Source organism: Ruditapes philippinarum, unplaced genomic scaffold (genome assembly GCF_026571515.1).
Source record: "Ruditapes philippinarum isolate M1 unplaced genomic scaffold, ASM2657151v2 ctg359_1_1_1_1, whole genome shotgun sequence".
NCBI classification, from domain to species: Eukaryota; Metazoa; Mollusca; class Bivalvia; order Venerida; family Veneridae; genus Ruditapes; species Ruditapes philippinarum.
Genome location: NW_026863896.1, coordinates 20780 through 40197, shown reverse-complemented (window position 1 = coordinate 40197; position 19418 = coordinate 20780). Strand labels below are relative to the sequence as shown.

The window sequence follows — 19418 nt, the reverse complement described above, 5'->3', positions numbered from 1 at the left end:
TAAAAATATTTTTGGTATACTGTATTTCCCCGATCAGAAAACTTAAAAACATAAACTTGAATTTTATATTCATAAAAAGAAAGGCGCACCACTTATAAGCGCCCTTTTATGTCCGTATTTACCGTAATAACAACATTTATCACACACCCGTGCCCGCCGATTTTGCGACTCCGTAAATATGGTATTGCACGGCCGTGCATATATTTTGACGTGACGTCATTAGCGTTGTACAAACAAAGTGTAAATACGCGCTAAATGTTAGCTTTATACTATAGGTGCGTCAATGAAAAATGACTCTGATTTCACTTTAAACGGTCTTTATTTTGGGTATGTGATAAATAGAATATCAAATTCGTGTAAGTTCATTACTGAATTTTTTGCACTCGTTGGATAAAATGATATATTAATATTTTTATTCAACTCGTGCAATAAATTCATTATTGAACTTACACTCATTCAATATCCTCTATATATGCAGCGTTTAAGAACTGTTTTAAGAAAGAAATAAAGAATGGTTTATTTGTTGATTTCTGCGATCAGAAAGTATTTCCATGTATATATGACCAAAAAATCATTTTTATGAAAATAAAGGATGTTAGTTTCAAGAAAAAATTATTTTCGGTCACAAAAATATTGCACGTGAAGACGGACGGACGGACGGACGCACGTACCGGTACCGTAACTACATTTGATGTCATTCGGTAGTTACAATTATGTGTAAGTTGAAAAAAAAGCCTAATGTTTCGTTTTGTTTTGAGGACAGACATACAATTAATTTCAATCAAATAAAGCTTATAAGCCCATGATGACATTATAACAGCATATTTTCAAGATAACGGACAGTGCATAATTAATGTACAGAAAAACATTATCATCATACAGTTATGATTTTTCTTTCAGGAGGTTATTTCAACAACTTACACGTGGCCCCTTACACGCAAGAATGTAGAATAGGGAAAATTTTAATATATGTCGCATACTTTATGCATGTATTTGTTAAACATATTGTATGTTTTACATCTTCTGTTCTAGTAATGTTTAGCTACCCAGATGAAAATTAAAAAGTATACCAATTTTAAAGTATGAAGAAATGTCACAACAAACATAATTAATGTTCATTACTTATTAATACAAAAATCTTTAAACTAAATCAGTTATTCTACATATCTTACCTCACTTTGAGACTATCGACATAGATTATATTATATACGTTTCTATTTAAAAAAAATCCCAAATTAAACCGATCTTACCTAAACGAAACTGTAAGACAGATAAGATAGTATTGCTTTCAAACATACAAGATTATAAACTTATTTCTAATCTATTTGTTAGACATGTAAATGACACATAATTATACTAACATATTTCTTATAAAAAAACATGTAATAAAAAAGCAAAAAAAGCAAGTGATATAAATATTTTTAAAAAGCTTATTATAATATGATGAATTATGTATGTATGTATGTATGTATGTATGTATGTATGTATGTATGTATGTATGTATGTATGTGTGTATGTGTGTATGTGTGTATGCGTGCGTGCGTGCGTGCGTGCCTAATCTAGGTTTAATGAGGGCCCATCCGCCCTTTCAGGCCATGTCACCTGTCACCTGCCAGAGGCGGTTACATGGTTTAAAACAACATCTTTGAATTGGAAGCAAGGTACCGTTTACTGCCCCTTCACACCTTTGAAATTCTGTTTCCGACAGGTAGGTGTTAATGTCAAAACAACTGAATCTCAGCCCCCTTAATCACTTTCTATCCTTACTGATGGGGCCAGCCTGTGTATTCTGTGCATACGTATGACATATGTCATATGTAACAGCAATGGTATATAAAGAATACAAAATCTATTCTCGTTCCATTCAATTCAAAACTACCATTTTGCAATTGTCTTTAATACACTGCTATCTTAATTCGCAAAACGTGACGATAATCTGTCTCTCCTTTTTGCAGGAATTCCCTATTTCAAACATTATTATGAAAAATTTTATAGACATAAAATTCAGAAAATGATTTTCAAACCTCTCAAGGACAGAAAAAGTTCAAAGCTCTGGACGAACAATAATGCAGAATCCGTTAATAATAGACTAAAACAAGAAACTCACCACAAAGTGTTAGCTGCTCCGGAACTTATAGAGAAATTATCATCCGTAGTGCAAAGTCAGCTTATCAATCTTCGTCGGGCCTTGTATGGGTCTGGTAATTTTAAACTCTTCGGAAAAACAGAAAAACTCTTAGTCGAGGAAAGTATTTGGCGTGAAAAAAGTCATAACGAAAAACAGAAGTTATTTGACAATCTCCTTAAAGTGACACTTCCTGAAGAGATTGACGACGAATTCATCAGATCTACCAACGGCCATTTAAAGCTAAAAAGGCCTAGACAAAATGCGGGTAAAAAACCTGGACAAAGGAAGCGACAAACAGCTGAAAGAACAACAAGTGTAAAACATCGATGAATGTTTACTCAATAAAAGTGTCGTTAATGTTTTGTATTGTAATGCCTTAAAAATAGATCTGTCATGTGTTTTTATATTGATTGCCAAAACTGTATTCTCCGTGTTTGCAATGACAATTCTATAAATTAATATAATAGACTGAATTATTCTTAAATCCATAATGTTTCATTTATAATTAAGTGGTTAACATACTGACAAAAGAAACAGACATATAATTCTTTAAAGCTGAAGAAACAATATGCTGAAAACAAAGCTAGATTATTGTATTCTATTACTCTTGTATGCATATTTAGTAAATACTTGATAATGCCGGTTTATTAAGATTTGTTATGTACATTCTGTTATTAAATCTTATAAATTTTACAAACTTTGTTTTGACTTTTGACCATTACACGACTATAATTGGGCAGTTAAGATTGGATTGTATTTGAAATTTTCACAGTGAAATTACCTTCTCAAAACTAAATTGAAATTTTGACAGTCACATGTTAAGTGTGCTTCTTTCAGAGAAACAAGTAAAATCCTTCATACATCATGTTGAACAAAACAATAATTCCAGAAATTTTGCAGACCTGATACCGTTATATGACGTCATGAAGAAGAACGCATTATGTTAAGCGGAAAAAATCATTTCAAATGCTTGAGAAAAATAGAAAATGTGTTTGTTTTGTATTGAAGATATAATATTATTCACATGTGGTATGTTTCTCCCACGAAAGAAAGTAGCTATTTTTTCCACATAAAATTAAAACATTTTAGGATAGGACGTCACTTGATCAGTGTTTCTCTTTTTCAAAATTATATAATATGAAACACTTAGAATCTACACCACAGAAAATCTATTGTCAGTACCAAGAACAGTCCAATTCAATATTATTCACAATAATACCAAATCACGGCCGGTATTTCTGGGCATTTGTAAACTGTGAGACGGAAAGTTAAATCTTTTATTAGTAGGTGCTGAAAATACAGTGAATCCGTTCCCCTTTCTAAATATTTCTTGCCAGTGTAGTATTAGGGTGCGATTTCTAGCGCACGAACATCGCGGTCGAAATAAGAAGGGTGACTTTTATCTCTGTGATCAGATCATTTTAATTTTATTTAAATATACTTTATATACAATTACATTAATGGACACATTTCAGACAACTGCATAATAAAGTTAACTAAACATATGTAAATAACGGCTTATTTTATTCATTTGAGTTTTAAAAATGTTTTTTAAATGAAACAACCCATTTTTCTGTCATTATAATACTGCGCCAATGAATGTGCATAAACCGATTCTAATAAGACATTATAGGTGTCGCCAGAGGCTCGCATAATATAATTTTATTCAACTCGTGCAATAAATTCAGTATTGAACTTACACTCATTCAATATCCTCTATTTATCACAAACCCGTGCCGATTTTGAAACTCCGCAAAAAATGGTATTTTACGGCCGTGTATATATTTTGATGTGACGTGATTTGCGTTATACAAACATAGTGTTAAAAAGCGCTAAATGTTAGCGTTATACTGTAGGCGCGTCAATAAAAAAATGACTCTTTTTCACTTTAAACGGACTGTATTTTTGGTATGTGATAAATAGAATATAAAATTAGTGCAAGTTCATAATTCTACAACAAAGCATTCAGAATTGAAACTTATCACACACCCGTGCTGATTTTGCGACTCCGTAAAAATGGTATTGCACGGCCGTGACATCATTAGCGCATCATTAGAGTCATTCAATATCCTCTATCTATTTCCTAAATAACGCAAATGACGTCACGTCAAAAGGTATTGCAAGGCCATGATGAAAAGGATAACGACCTAAATATAAATATAATAAATCTACATATATAGCTGCGTTACTTGTCGATTCTTTTACATCAAGGATCATTAAAAAAAACAACAACAAATTTTCTATTTATTCCATGCGTTTTGGTTATGCCCCTTGTGAAAATATTGCATCTTCTGTTCACTCAGTGTAATATAATTAAACCGTACAGTCATATAACAAAATACGCGTAATTAAAAATATCAGAATTCCATCTAGCTAAATTTAAAGTTTTCTAACAAAATTAATTTCCTTTTCCTATTCCAAAAGCGTCGACATCCACCATCAACAATATTACATGTTATCACATGAAAATTTGTTTTATCGTGAATTTTTTAAGTTTAAAAGAGTAAAGTATAAAAAAATAAATAAATAATAATAAAAAAAATCACGTATACATTAACTACAACATCTCCTAGCAATATGTTTTGTAGATTTTATAGAAACTGGGACTTAAAATGCCCCTTAAAATACCTTTTTTTATTTTAATGTCTTATGTTTTAATTTCAATACTATACGTTTTTTACTTTAAGGGATGCTGTTTTTTTTCTGTTTTTTTTTTTTGTTTGAAAAGAATTAAGAGTAAGGAACAATTGTGATTGTTATTATGAAAGGGAAATAATCTAGGTGATATTTGCGATTATCACAGATTGAAACTCTTCACGCACCGTTTCGTGTTATGCATTTATTTAACATGTTCGAGTAAAATCTCGTATTTTAAGTCATTGTACATGCTGTATTTAAGTCATATCTTACTTCAAGTTAATATATATGTGGTATTTGGCCTATATTTGGGTATATTTGGGCAATATTTGGGTATATTTGGGTATATTTGGGTAATATTTGGGTATATTTGGGTATTTCGTGCCGCCCAAATCAATTTATAATAATGTTGATGTTTTTTTTATTTTGTATCTGTAGATCACCAGATTGTCGTGTAGAGGCTGGGAAAGATCTTGGCTCAGTCCAGCCTGTGAGAAGAACTGCTATGCTGGCAAAATGGTGGAAAACAGGACCTCCCATGACTAACTTAACATGATGTTTTTGATTACATTTATGCCGTCATGTGTATTTATTTAAATGGAATTTGAAAACCACATAATAGTATGTCTATATTTTAGATAATAAACATGTGCAGCTGTAATAAAATGAAATATTATAAATATGTGTTTGTAATCATAATGATATATAACTGCTAGCATATCTTAGCAAAGATAGGCATGTCTCCCTTGCAGAATTATTGGCTCCAACTTTGGAGCCATTGGCTCCAACTTTTTGGGTTTGCCTAAAATACGAAAGTGAGCGAAAGTGAGCGAAAGTGACTTTTAGAATTTGAATTGTACTGTTTTTATAGAATTTTACAGTAAAAATGCTGTTTGTATACGTATATTATTAGCAACTTATTATAAATATTATAATAAATAACCATAATCCTGATTTAAACGCCATTTATTGGCCTAATTTCTATAAACAAGTTCAGCAATCTTCCTTTCACTTGCATATAAAAATACGAAAGTGACTTGTAAAGTATTGAATATAGAGTTTAAATTAAAAATGTACTATATCTGCAGTTTGTAGACGTGTATTATAAGAAATTAATATTATTTATTTTCTAAATTAATGATTATGATGATTTAAAGTTTTATACCTCATTTTTTGCATAATTTTTGTAAATACACATCAGCGATTTTCCTATCGCTTACGTTGACAAATACGAAAGTGACTTGTAAAATATCAAATATAGAGTTTTAATTGAAAAATGTACTTAAATTGCAGTTTGTAAACATATAATATCAGAAATTAATAATTTGATATTCAACACTATATTTGAATTAAACACTATATTTGATATTTTAGAAGTCACTTTCGTATTTTTTATGTGAACGAAAGGAAGATTGCTGAACTTGAATATAGAAATTATGTCAAATAAATGGTGATTAAATATCATAATCATTATTTTTGAAAATAAATATTATAGATTTCTGATAATATACGTCTACAAACTGCAATTTTAGTATAAATTTGATTTTCATATTTAATAATTTACAAGTCACTTTCGTATTTTTCAAAGTGAGCGAAAGAAGATCTAAGAACTTGTGTATAGAAATTATGCAAATAAATTGCATTTAAATCATCATAGTGATTATTTTTGAAAAGAAATATTATTAGTTGCTATTTGCTAATAATATACGTCTACAAACAGAAAATTCACTGTAGAATTCTATTTAAGGTGACAACAGACACTTTCCGTGGTACTCACATAAATGTCATTTAAACGAAGTTATTTTAGTAATAATTGTTATTCATTTAATCTTTGTGCATTAAATGTCGTTGATCATCATAAAAAATAACATATTTGAAAAAAATGCCTTTGTAAATGATTGATTTTGAATAAAAATCCTAAAATTTTAAATCGTCATATCAAAGTCATTTTTTATTTTTTTGTCATCAAACTTTTGGAAAATAACCAGACTTATATTATCTGGGGAACCGTGTCTCAAATTTTTTATATCTTTTCTCAAAAAAATATTACGTAACGTCAAACAAAATATGCGACTTTTTTCACCATACATATTACGTAATTAAAGATAATTAAGTCGCTGATTGAGCAAACAAAAATCCCTGACACGGTTCCCTCCGTAAATGAATTTCCTTTCATGTGCTTTAAACCGCATGTTAATTGCTTGATTATTAAAAAAGTTATGCCGATTCAAAGTTAGTCCGACCCGCATCAAACGAAGTGTCATAAATCGGCTGTTCTCTCTCGGACCCCTACGTTTCACGCTAAATAATTGCATAATACACAAATATCGCACCAGAGAGGGTCACAAGTTGCGGTAACATACTCTAACAACATTTTATAACCCAGTGACATCTGACCAATTAAAAAGCTGCTGATTAATATCAGTTTATAGCCGAAATTTCTTTAATTCTTAACGTGATTTACTGTTCGTCTGGTTTCTGTCGCACATGTCACGTGACTATCGGTAAAATTTGAGGCACTCAGTGGGGGCAAATGGAACGCATTTGCGCACCGCTAGCGGGGTATTTAATTGTTTCCTATTTGAAGTTTATTATTATCATTATCATCAGCATTATTATTGTATTATACCAGTGTCACTCTGCCTGTGTATTCGTGTATGAAATTCCGTTAAAATATAAAATAAAATAACAAAAAACTGAGCTTCTGACAGTTTTTTAAAGTCCATGGTAGATGTACAAATAAGAACGGGATAGTATATATTTTTTCCACCAAATTGATAATGCTTCACATATTTTAATAGAAATAAAAGGCATTATTCGATCATTATGATGTGGCCTTCTTGACTTCTATTATCATGAATATCATCTATGCACGGCATAGAGATCCAGTTTCTACCGGGATAGACAATAAATTTCATACTTTGTCCCAGATTTATTAGTACTGTGTCGGATTTACTGGCGGACAATTTATTTTCACTGAGAATATATTTTAATATCTTTTTTTATTCATAGATAAATAATCATCCTTAGACAATCTAAAATGGTTTAGAAATTTGTCAGGGACACCTTACCACAAGTCATATAAGCGTTCACATAAAAAATGTCGTCTGTTGTTGTTTTACTTGACATTGTTAGAAAACGAGGTTGAATGTAAAGTAAGCCCTTGAATCCGTACAAAAGTCTATCAACTCAATGTTATATATATCAGATTAACGGGATAGACAAATTATTTTCACACATTATGGATATTTTAGCAACTACATTTTTAATCAACCCCGTGGTCGTGCGTGCGATTTGCCGCTATGCTTAATTATTTATGTTTCATACATTATGTTACGTACATTGGCCGACAATTTCTTAATTTATAAAAAAGGCTAAATGTTGAGATATTCATAAAAGATGTACGGTAGATGAACGATACATGTATTACGAGAAGTATGGACCAGTATGGACCTGTAATTCACGGATATATGGAACTACCGATTTCCCTCATTGATGCCTCAACAGGGGGCGGAGCGTTATCGATAATCGACAGGTTACGCGAATAGCAGATACAAATAGTATAGGTACCGTTTTAAATCGTTTAAAAACACATTTTTTGGACTAACTGCTTCCAAATTTAAATCATGAATGTGTTCAGAAAAGGTTGATAAATCTACTTAGCAAAAATCTCATTTTAGGTATTTTCAGTGATAATTGACTCCGTTGTCACCTTAAACGGTACAATTCAAATTTTAAAAGTCACTTTCGCTCACTTTCGCTCACTTTCGTCAAAAATCTCACTTTCGTATTTTAGGCATACCGCAACTTTTTCTGATTGGCGAATTTGGTGGCGCAAACTAATTTTGACCCAGAGGGAACCCCGAGATACTGAAAAAAAATCGAATGATGTAGAGATATTATATTTTAAGTGTGTGGACCATCATTATGTTCCTTCGATAATAACATCAAATATAACCGTAATGAGAAATGTATAAAATTGAACTTATTTCCCGCGTTTTCACGGTTTTGTATGAATCATCTTTCACGTGTCGTCAAAGAAAGTCGAAATTCTTTTGGACTATCCCTTGAAAGTCTTTTTTGTTTTTATTTTGTATCAGTGCTATCAAAATTCTACGGAATGGTAACAATAACCCTTAAATTACCTGCTGAATAACTGAGTTATCCGCAACTAAAAGTCCAGACAAAATTTCTTCAAGAGAGGCGGCCATATTGTAGCATTACTTTCCTCCAGACTGAAGAGTTTTTAATTCCCGAAAAGAAACGAAACGGTCTTGACGTTAATAATTTATTGAGCATAAACATAATAATAATTACAAGTGTCTCTTGAGTCCTTTCAAACATGATTATATGGAATATGAATCTATTTAGAGACACTTCTTACATTTCTGTTCTATCATATGATTGATAACACTGATCAATATGTTATAGTAGGTGCAGGGATGTACCAGTCTCTGAAACCTACGCAGTGATCTCCCCTTACAGCAGGATTAGATTACAATTCTGCCAAGGGACGTAATCACTGTGAGGAGTTTGGGGATGTACATGCACTCATATAAAATTGTTCACATTTTATCTATACTGAAGTGACATAAGGACTATAGGTATGTGTTACAGATGATGGATAGAAAGGTAAATAACTGAAACAGCACGGGGTATTCATATTTCAACGTCTCTAATATTATTACAGACGTTGAAATATGAACTTTTTCAAAACGGCTGATATTAAGTTGTTTTTTTTAGATATATATGATATATTTTAGATGTACGTGCTGGAATTGACAAATATACATTTTATTTGGAATTTAAATGCATTTTGAGCTCCACATCCCAAGTTCCTGTGTTATAAAGTATAGTTATAAAGTTAAACAAATGTCTTACGTATTAAGCAATTGATATAGCCTATTATATAGTTGATCAGACTATATTGTTGCTATATGCAATTCTTTTTCAATACTTCTCAGTTATTGCAAATTATTTGAAAGAGCTTAGGTAGAGCACTCAAGGGGACGCTTTGAAAACTAAAAATAGATATGTCTGCATGTATTAACAATCATAAGGATTTTTTTCTATGTTTCACAAGTTATTGCCGCTGAAGTGATGAAAAATACAAAATAAACGTTTATCATTTTAATTTAAAAAGAAGAAAATATATAAATCCTACACTTGTGTGAAATAGTATAAGTATTGTATTTTTATTTCTTTAAAAAAAATGGCATTTATATGTACTTCCAGGATTAGCCAGATACTGAATCAATAAGACGACTGAAACAGAATTAATATAGCTCTTTGAGACAATTCAGATTTTTATTACCAATTCAATTCAAATTTTATTTGTAAAATAAAGGCCTCCAGATACTTTGTACTAATAGATTTATATATCCAGTTGAGGTTACACATACCTTATATAACCCTTAAGTAAGAAGCTGGTGTTGACCAATTGATCTGAAATATGTTTAAAGATTCACATATCGTAAAACTTGTGATGTTCCTGTTCCTGTGTTCACAATGTATTGTGAAAAGTAACTACTTACTTTATACTGTTATAAATATGGGTGTGAATACAGATTTTGAAATGCAAATTGGAAAAATAAATAAATATGTGTGAGATAAACGTTTTCGTTATTATGGAAACTTAATTTTTATTTACATTGTCTAGTCTTATATGAATAGAGTTAGAAGTGAGGTTTGGTGCACATATAACCGGTTTAGATTCCGCAGTATTGCCTTTGCTTCTAGATGCTCCTCCGCGTTTCTTCCAGTACGCCTCGTCAATATTTAAGGCGGGTTTTCTCCAATATCAATCTGTATTGTTTTTTGACTGACGCCCTGTGCGACAAGATGATGCGTGGACTGCATTCCGTGAACGTTGCTCTTCTTTGTTGGTCTTTACTATAAAATGGTTGATAAAAAAACTTTCTTTCAACTTTTTGTCTGCTAAATGTTAGATGGTGACAAATAAATATATCCACCAAGGATATCATACCAGGTTTGAAATACAATCCGGGATGGAAAGATAATTTGAAATTGAACATTCTGATTTGTTTGTTGTCCCGGCCAATGGATAAAAATAAAAATAAATAACCGAAGCATTTTGTGACCAACCTTCTGGTTGCCGCAGAAAAAAATGTGTGGGGTCGGTTGAAAAAGGTATAAGTAAACAAGATTTTATAAAACTGTATTTATTAAATGAATTCTATACACAAGTATTAAAATAAAATGACATTTCATTAATCAAATCTTGAACAAATAAGGGATGAAAAATCTCTAAGAAAAAAATAATATACATGAAACATATAAGAACATGGCATAAATTGTATAAGACAACATTAAAAAAATCAATCTGTATAAAAAATCACACTGTAAGTTTTAAAAATAGATAATTGCAATACATTGTTTTGAACAACATATAAACATATTTAAGCACACAAATTTCTAATAACATATACAACAAATTGCACATTTTTTCTTATCGCCACACTATTTCAGGTTGTGTGTAACATATTGGCAAATTGAAATTAGCAACATTTAAAGCAAGGTCAAACACAAGCATCTTATCTATTTTACAAAAGCACAATTGCCATGGATTTATAAATAGTCAGTGGATATATTAATAAAAAAAATTGTTTTTAAGTACACATAATAGAAAAAAATGTATATGGCTAAATTAATTTGCCTAAATTCTTTTGTTATAAACAATTAATGTCGAATGATAGGGATATTTCCTTCACACATTTTCAAACTTAAAATACAATTACAAGTATGATGTAAAAGAGAAAAACCTTCTATATTTAATAAAAATTTTTATGAATAATTGAAAAAATGGTGTAATGAGTGGAAAAAAACAAACAAAAAACAACTGTCAAGTATTTCAATTTACTCATGTAGAGGCATGCCAGTTTAATGAAATAAAAAGAATGGCATGCACAATTTATATTATGCCATTCTGACCAATGGAAAACTGTGTACTACATTACAATAAATGAGTATATATAATTCTTGATTCCATATATTGTCCACATATTGTGAGTTTTTTAAATTTTTACATACACATAATTATATAGATCTAGTAGTGTTAAAACACTATCCAAGAAACATTCGTCATAAAATTGCAATTCTTTTTCAATATTTCCAAGTTTTTGCATCCAACTTGATAGAGAAAGATCTTAGGTACAGCAATTAAGGGGATGCTTTGAAAACTATATATGTCTGCATGCATTAACCATCATACTGATATTTTTTAAATGTTTCACAATTTATTGCCCCTGAAGTATCAATAAATAGTCCATATCAAGAGGTGTTGCATATTAACTATGGAACATCATCGCTGTCATACACTGGCCCATAGTCATCTGGAAATTGAAGTCCTGTAATATAGATTTCAATGTAAAAATCTAAACAGATGTTTATGCTAGATTTGTAAAATAAAACTACATATACATGTGTCCACCTACCGTGCCTCGTTTGAACAATCTTATTTTAAAAGAAAACCAGTATGAAAGGGGTACTGTGTAATATATATGCACTATTTAAAAACTCTTTTGATTAACGCCATATCATGTATTTTTAGATTGATGAAAATAGTCGTTCGCTATACCACTCTGTAACGTTGTTTACAACATTCCAGCATTTGAAAAGTTTGTCGTTCAGACAGAACATACCATATATAGTCGAGTTTTTTGTTTGGTTTTTTATGGAACACCAACACAATTAAGGTCGTATGGCTTCGAAAGAGGAAATATGATTTTGGCTAACCTCGGGTTCTACAAACTTAATGCATCACCAAGGGTCAAACCAAATCACCTGCTGAAGCCAAGAGATGTATAAATTCCGTTAATTTGAACCCATTTAGTCGACTCTTATGATAACGCAGCAATCCTGATACCTCACCCCTCCGCCATAAGGGAAATGAAATACTACAGTACTCAGCAAATAGATTAGAATCTCATCATAGCATGTACGTATAAAGTCATAAAGATATTTTTAAGTAAATCATTTGACATTAATGACATCTAAGCGTCACTTCAAGCAGACATCCAATTACCTTGACAATATTAAAAATTTATTGAATATGATATACAAAAATGTAACACAATCTTTGCTAAGACTGTGTATGTTCCACTCGATCATACCTGTTACACTCTTTATCCATTCTCTTTGTGACGTCACAGCAAAATAGACGGAAGGGGTATCATATGTACAGTCATATGATCCATAGCTTAAATCGCCAAATAGTTCCCACCGCCCTAAAATCGCAAGAAAATCAAATACACATATTGAATTGGTATATTTTACTTTGATGGACACAAAAGTAAAATTTCCCTAAAATGATATTACATATAAGAACTTAAGTAGAAGTCCAACAATTACAACGTTTGCAAGCATAAAAAACAATCTGCAAAGAGGAAATCCTTCGAAAGCAATGTAAACAGATAAACAAAAACAATGGTGTAGTTGAAAAAAAAATAATTCAGGCCTCAAAAAGGACAAAACAATAAAAGAACACTGGCAAATTTTACAGCTGCCCTACAACACTGAATATCTGTTGATGTTATCCTATACACACTAAAACGGTGATCCCCAAGAGCAAGTCTTATAAGAATGTATCTACTATTTTTGTAACAAAGAAACAGTTGTTTTATATTTGTAGGAATTTAACAGTCATTGTAAATATGTATAAAATATAATCAGAATGTAAATTAGTATGAATGACAAATGACATTGTGATTTACACTTCCACAATACATTACAAGTCGTTGAGTTTACCTATTTCGTTTCTGCAAACTAAAGGTCCACCGCTATCTCCCTGCAATACAAATTTATTTATCAGCTAATCTTAATAACTTTGACCATGTGAAGTATTCTTTATTTATTTTTAAATACCGTATTAAATTTGGCAAAATATTAAAAAAATAATAAATTTTACAGTTGTTCAATTAGGCAACAGTTATGTCATTCATTAGTGAGTTATAATTATCTACAAAAAAGTTAGGCCTCCTTCTAATTATAATAAGGAGTATTCATTTATATATGTCGGTGAACAACTTCTCTTAAACGTTTCGTATCGTTATCTTCTTTGTTTTATAGCACAAATCACACGAAAATAAGACATTTGGAAAAGTTTAAATTCAATGCCTGGGCAGGGGCGGCAAAATAAATTGTCCGTGTTGACCAGGTTGTTCCACAGCCTGTAGGGACAAGTGAAAATTTGCCTAAATTTTATTTACTTTATGAATATATTATACAATCAAGTTATGAAATAATTCAGAAAAATGGACTTTGTCATATTGTATTTTGCCGGCCCTGCCGCTTTGCTTCATGAAAAACAAAAAGTTAAAAATCGAATACTATGTTGATGAGAGTTTATGGCACCATCTCTCACGCCCGCTTGCACCTCTTTAAGCAATATATAATTCTCAGTATTAAAATAATGGAATCAATGATCCCTAAGAACCAAAATAAAATACCATTGAGACGACTCATGTCATAAATAAAATCTGTGTATACACCCTTTCCCCCTTAAATATTTGGACAGATTCTTAAGACGTAAACTTACATAACATGCTGCCTGGTAAGGTGTTCTGTTTTCTACACATATTCCGTCATGTGATACATTTCCAGAGCCTGTTACAGTGTATTTTTCTTGGCATGTTTTTCTGTCTATGATTCCAACTCGAGATTCATCCAACACTTTATCTGAATTGTCATCTAAAACAAAAACGAAATAAATGCACTGAATAGGTTATTATGAAGCACCGCTCAAACTTGTTTGATAATTTAGTTTTCAACAAACCAGTTGCATCCAAATTAAAATTTGCCTTGTATATTCTGAAATGCATTTTACATTCTGCACATAAGTGTTAAATTGTATTAGATTTTAAGCTTTTCAGGTAGCAAAGCGAACATGAGTGCTTATGTAGTTAACTAGTGTGTACTCATCGTTATAATTTTGCTTAGGTGTCTGATGAATGGTAAATGAGCGCGGATTCAACAGGGCTCAAGGACTTTTACAATATTTTATATACGCTTAGGTGATCTGTAGAACCTTTCGTCTCTATCACACATTGCTGACAATTTGAGAACATTATTTCAAACTTTAAGAAAAGTCCATGCTTGAGATAACATAAATTCAACATTTTTCTTGTTACATCGCTAATCTATGCATGTTTCAGATAAATATTCTTTACCTCAAACTTTGGATATGAAGATGTTTTGACAAGTAAAACAGAAAAAAGATCTTTCTAAAAGAGCTTAGTACTAAAACTGACTAACCTCTTGCTAAATAAAGCTCGTTAGCTCCAAACCCTGTAATATAACATTCAGCTTTGTCGCCTAGGTCAAGTATGTACTGCCAGCTGGTCTTCGTGCCTAGGCAAGCAGGCCTCGTGTAATTATCAAAGTTCGGTGCATGCGCAAGTTTTAACAAAGCGACGTCATATCCTTTGGTTACATCGTCTGCATTATACTGTGGATGACTGACTATATCTATTACGCTGAACTGCTGGCCATGTTCCCCAACCTTGTCAGATTCTATTGACCCAAGTATAACTGTGTAGGCGTAAGCCACGCTTAAATGAGAAATTATAATCTGTTACAATAGCCTTCTAATAAAACATAAATATTACTTGAAATTTAATATAGAATCAACAACGGAGTTGCTCAATTGTTCGTGATAATTATTCGTCACTTAAATGATCTGAATGCTATACCGGTAGAAAAAAAGAAGAAAAAACGGAATCCCTAAAGAACGCCCAAAACGACAAAATAAAAAAAAATGTTTCAGACTCGACTTAAATAAGCCTTTTCAAAGACGGTGCAAGTTAAACATGACAACATATGCTGACTTATGAAACGAACATCTATTTGCAAGTAAAGGGACACGCAAAACACATTTATACATATGAATAAACTAATGACATCGGAAAAAGAATTAATTACTCAAAATCTAAAATTAGAAAGAGTGTTAATTGCATACTTACAACCATGGTTTCATTACAGTTGCGAGATGGAAAACGAACAAGAAAAAAAGATAAAATGTAACTATTTACCTGTACTCCACACAATGTGCAGCAGTTAACACCCACTGCCCACCGATGACCGTGCAGCCACAGTGTAGTTTATTATTTTTACGCAGACTTCCATGATAAGGCCGAGCTCCTAAAACAGCCTCATTTCCGTGTGGTATTAATGGTGATATGAAATTGTCAACTATTGACGAAGTCCCGCAATCTGTACAACAGAGCCAAAGCAGATAAAACAATAAATTGTGAAAAAATTAAAACACCTTATCTAGCAATACTAAATAAATAGATAAATGACCAAAAAAATTGGTGATTTCATAAAACATGTAAACATGTTGTGGTTAAACATACATGCACTTTTTAAATTTCAAAATCGTACATGCATGCAAGTCAAGTACGCTCTTGAAAGACCTAAATTTTAGCCTCTGAGCTCTAAATTTCAGAATAAATTTTCTGTTCAATTATTGTCCAAGAAAAAGACTTAATATAAAAAGAAATCCTGTTCAAGTTGGTAAAGATAAAATATCAATGTAAAAAATCTACTATTGAAAGAGTTATATACCCATGACATCTAAATAGTACTATCTATAATTGTGTTCTACTTACATGCGTAAGTATTATATATCTCGAGGACTTTTAGTATCAGAATGCATATAAATGTTCATAATAAGTTAATTCTTACCTGGAAGCTTGCATTTTAATATCAGTGGATAACAATATCTGTCAAAAGAGAAAAAGAAAAACATTAAATTAGAAGTCTGATGCTAAATGGTGTAATCTCGATCAAGTCAAGTCAAACAGTATTGTTTCATTTTAATCAATTCATTTAAATTAGACATAAATAAAAACAAGCAGAATTCAACGATCAAAGTCAATTTTAGCATATAACATACTAACTATAAAATATTGAAAAAAAACTGAAATTATTCTACTCAGAATAAATTTTACAGCATAAAATATGTGGGCATATAAAAAGCAACATTACACTGTTGAACGATATTAGATCGATTTTAAGTTAATAATAAAAACACAGAAAAATTCTCTGATTACATACCTTCTTTGACCAAAATCTAAGCCAGGTAAAATAGTTCCAGCCAAGTTACTTTTTATAAGCATAACACCATTCACTTCTGTGTAACCACGCTGAATTCCACGATTCACCAGTAATCTGTAACAAAAAGACTATGTAACAAAAATGGATATCAAACAACTCAGTCAATGTAGCAAACTTGTCTACTTAATAAAAAGGTAATTCAACAACAACAAATACATGCAACAAAAAAGGTCCATGTTATAGCAATCAGTTGAGTGTAACAATACAGTCATGTAAATTATAATCGTCCATGTAACAAGTAAATATAACAAACAATCATTTGTAAGAAGGCATACATTCTTGAGCTAACTTTGTTCTAGGTATATCTCCATCATTTATTTACAGTCACTAATAAACATCCTTTGTATTCGAAAGGCATTCAAATGTCAAAACTGTTGTTGTTTTTTTTTAAATAAATATTTCGACAGTTTAACTAAGCACATTGAAAAGCAATCCAGGATCTGAAAGCAAATAAAATAACCACCATCAAATTGACGTACCCTCTTCCGGACGAGTAGCACAGTGCCTCTGCTTCGAGCCTGCCAATATTATTATAACAAACTGGAATCATCTCTGAGTTGTAATAAACAGTCACAGCATCTTCTTTCACATCAACTGTCAAAATAGGTCAACATATTTAATTTTTTCTGAAGTAATAAATTTAACTTTATTTTATAAGTGACAAAATCGAGTGTATCATACAAAAGGAAACAGATAAATTTTACACAAAGGTTGCCCCCTCAAAAGGTTCACACTAAAATTAAGCACAATTTGGGTCAACGTTTGAATGCGACAAAAACGTTCTCAATACGGATCATCATTGTAGAAAATGGTGTTGTTAGGCTGGCATGATTTATACTTTTACAAAGTAATGTATGTACCACTAGTGACAGAGATATCATTACAATACTTAATTGATAGTAGTGCATAAGTTTCACGTACTACATCTGTACTCATCCGTGCCATCAACGCAGTCTTTATTCCCGTCACAAACTTTATCTTTGCTAATACATTGATGACTCTGGCATTCAAACATGCCTTTCTCTTTGCACGTCACTGTAAAATCAAAACATTCTTGACAAACGCTGACTTTAATTATATATTTCTTAATGAACGTCAGTCATTTTAGAATCCAAAATCTCTAAAGAATAAAAATAGCTAATGTACTTATACTTATTTTATTATAATGTATTCTTGTGCTGATAAATTTCTTGTTACAATACAATCAAAAAACCGTTTATATAATGGCAATATTCTTAAAACCTTTGGTATAAAACGTTACTGTAATTATCTAATTGTAATTCATTTTGAGGTTGTAAGTATTTTTTTGTATCAATGATCATGTAATTGTTAGGCTGAATGATTATGGTTTCTTTATTTCATAAATGACAAACTGTTAATGATATTGACTCTGTATTTTCAAGATAAAAAATCCATATAATAGGAAAAAAACACACACACACACAACAAGTTCAGTCCAAAAAGTTCTCTACTAAAACTAGACTATTCAATGATGTCATTTTAAATGTCCAGAGAAAATAATTGACATACATTAATGACATCATTTAAAGATATCCCCATTAACATTAATTTAGATTTAATGCTGTAAATCTGTATTATTTCATAAAGCTTAACAAATACATGTAATGTATTATATACATCATAAAACATACCGCAAACTTTATCTTTAGATTCATCAGGAGTTCTAGTACAATGTTCATCCCCTTCGTGACAACCTGTATACAGAATAGGAGCCATTTTATGTAAAACTATTTACGGTATAACACAAGCGGAAAATAAGTTACAATAACACAAAATTATGTTAAGTCACATGGGGTGTCCTTGGCCGAGTGGTTAAGGTCGTTGACTTCAAACCAATTGCCCCTCACTGCTTTCGAATCCCGACAGGGACTTTGAATTCTTTCATGTGAGGAAACTATCCAGCTAGCTTACGGAACGTCGGTGGTTTTACTCAGGTACCAGTTCGTGCCTGAAATAATGCACAGAAGGGCACCTTAGGTCTTCCTCCACCAGTAAAGCTGGAACGTCGCCATATGACATATACTGTGTCGATGTGATGTTAAACCCAATAAAACAATGTTAAATCACATGAAAGGGTTTATTTCGACAAAATCTTATTTCCCAACATGTTAAATCGAAGTACAACATTTGTCGAGATATTTAAAATATACTTCATGATACTGGTAATTACATCCTTCGATTACAAAGCAATAAGTAAAATATACATACAACATTCGGTTTCATCAGTATTGTTAGGGCAGTCTGGATTTCCATTACAAAAATGTCTGGAAGGTCTGCAAACATCGGCTGTTCCCGGACAAAGCTTTGTTCCGGAAAAACAAGCTAGAATATGAAATAGAAAAGTGAGTCAAACAAGTAAAAAATATATAATGTTAACTTATCGTTTAAAAAAGGAATGTGTAATTGTAGCAAGTGTAAAACTAGTCAAAATTTGTGGTTAAGATAACTTTCTATAACACATTTAAGATTTCAAAGATTTTTGTTTCATTGGGCATTC

The 19418-nt window shown here is 31.3% G+C and overlaps 2 protein-coding genes across 2 annotated transcripts in view; both read right to left on the bottom strand.

Moving 5' to 3' along the window:
* LOC132723680 (importin-4-like) overlaps positions 1-9044 on the bottom strand; it is a 53342-nt gene extending 44298 nt beyond the window's left edge. The window contains exon 1 of the mRNA XM_060708446.1: positions 8911-9044. Coding sequence (XP_060564429.1) covers positions 8911-8976 — 66 coding nt within the window. The 5' untranslated portion in view covers positions 8977-9044. The remainder of the gene's footprint in view (positions 1-8910) is intronic.
* Positions 9045-10931: 1887 nt separating this feature from the next.
* LOC132723707 (MAM and LDL-receptor class A domain-containing protein 2-like) overlaps positions 10932-19418 on the bottom strand; it is a gene marked incomplete at its 5' end in the record, with an annotated part of 28713 nt that continues 20226 nt past the window's right edge. Inside the window, 12 exons of the mRNA XM_060708491.1 lie at positions 10932-12132; positions 12898-13011; positions 13532-13571; positions 14322-14473; positions 15038-15333; positions 15814-15994; positions 16469-16506; positions 16841-16954; positions 17380-17494; positions 17822-17935; positions 18553-18615; positions 19130-19243. Coding sequence (XP_060564474.1) covers positions 12077-12132; positions 12898-13011; positions 13532-13571; positions 14322-14473; positions 15038-15333; positions 15814-15994; positions 16469-16506; positions 16841-16954; positions 17380-17494; positions 17822-17935; positions 18553-18615; positions 19130-19243 — 1397 coding nt within the window. The remainder of the gene's footprint in view (positions 12133-12897; positions 13012-13531; positions 13572-14321; positions 14474-15037; positions 15334-15813; positions 15995-16468; positions 16507-16840; positions 16955-17379; positions 17495-17821; positions 17936-18552; positions 18616-19129; positions 19244-19418) is intronic.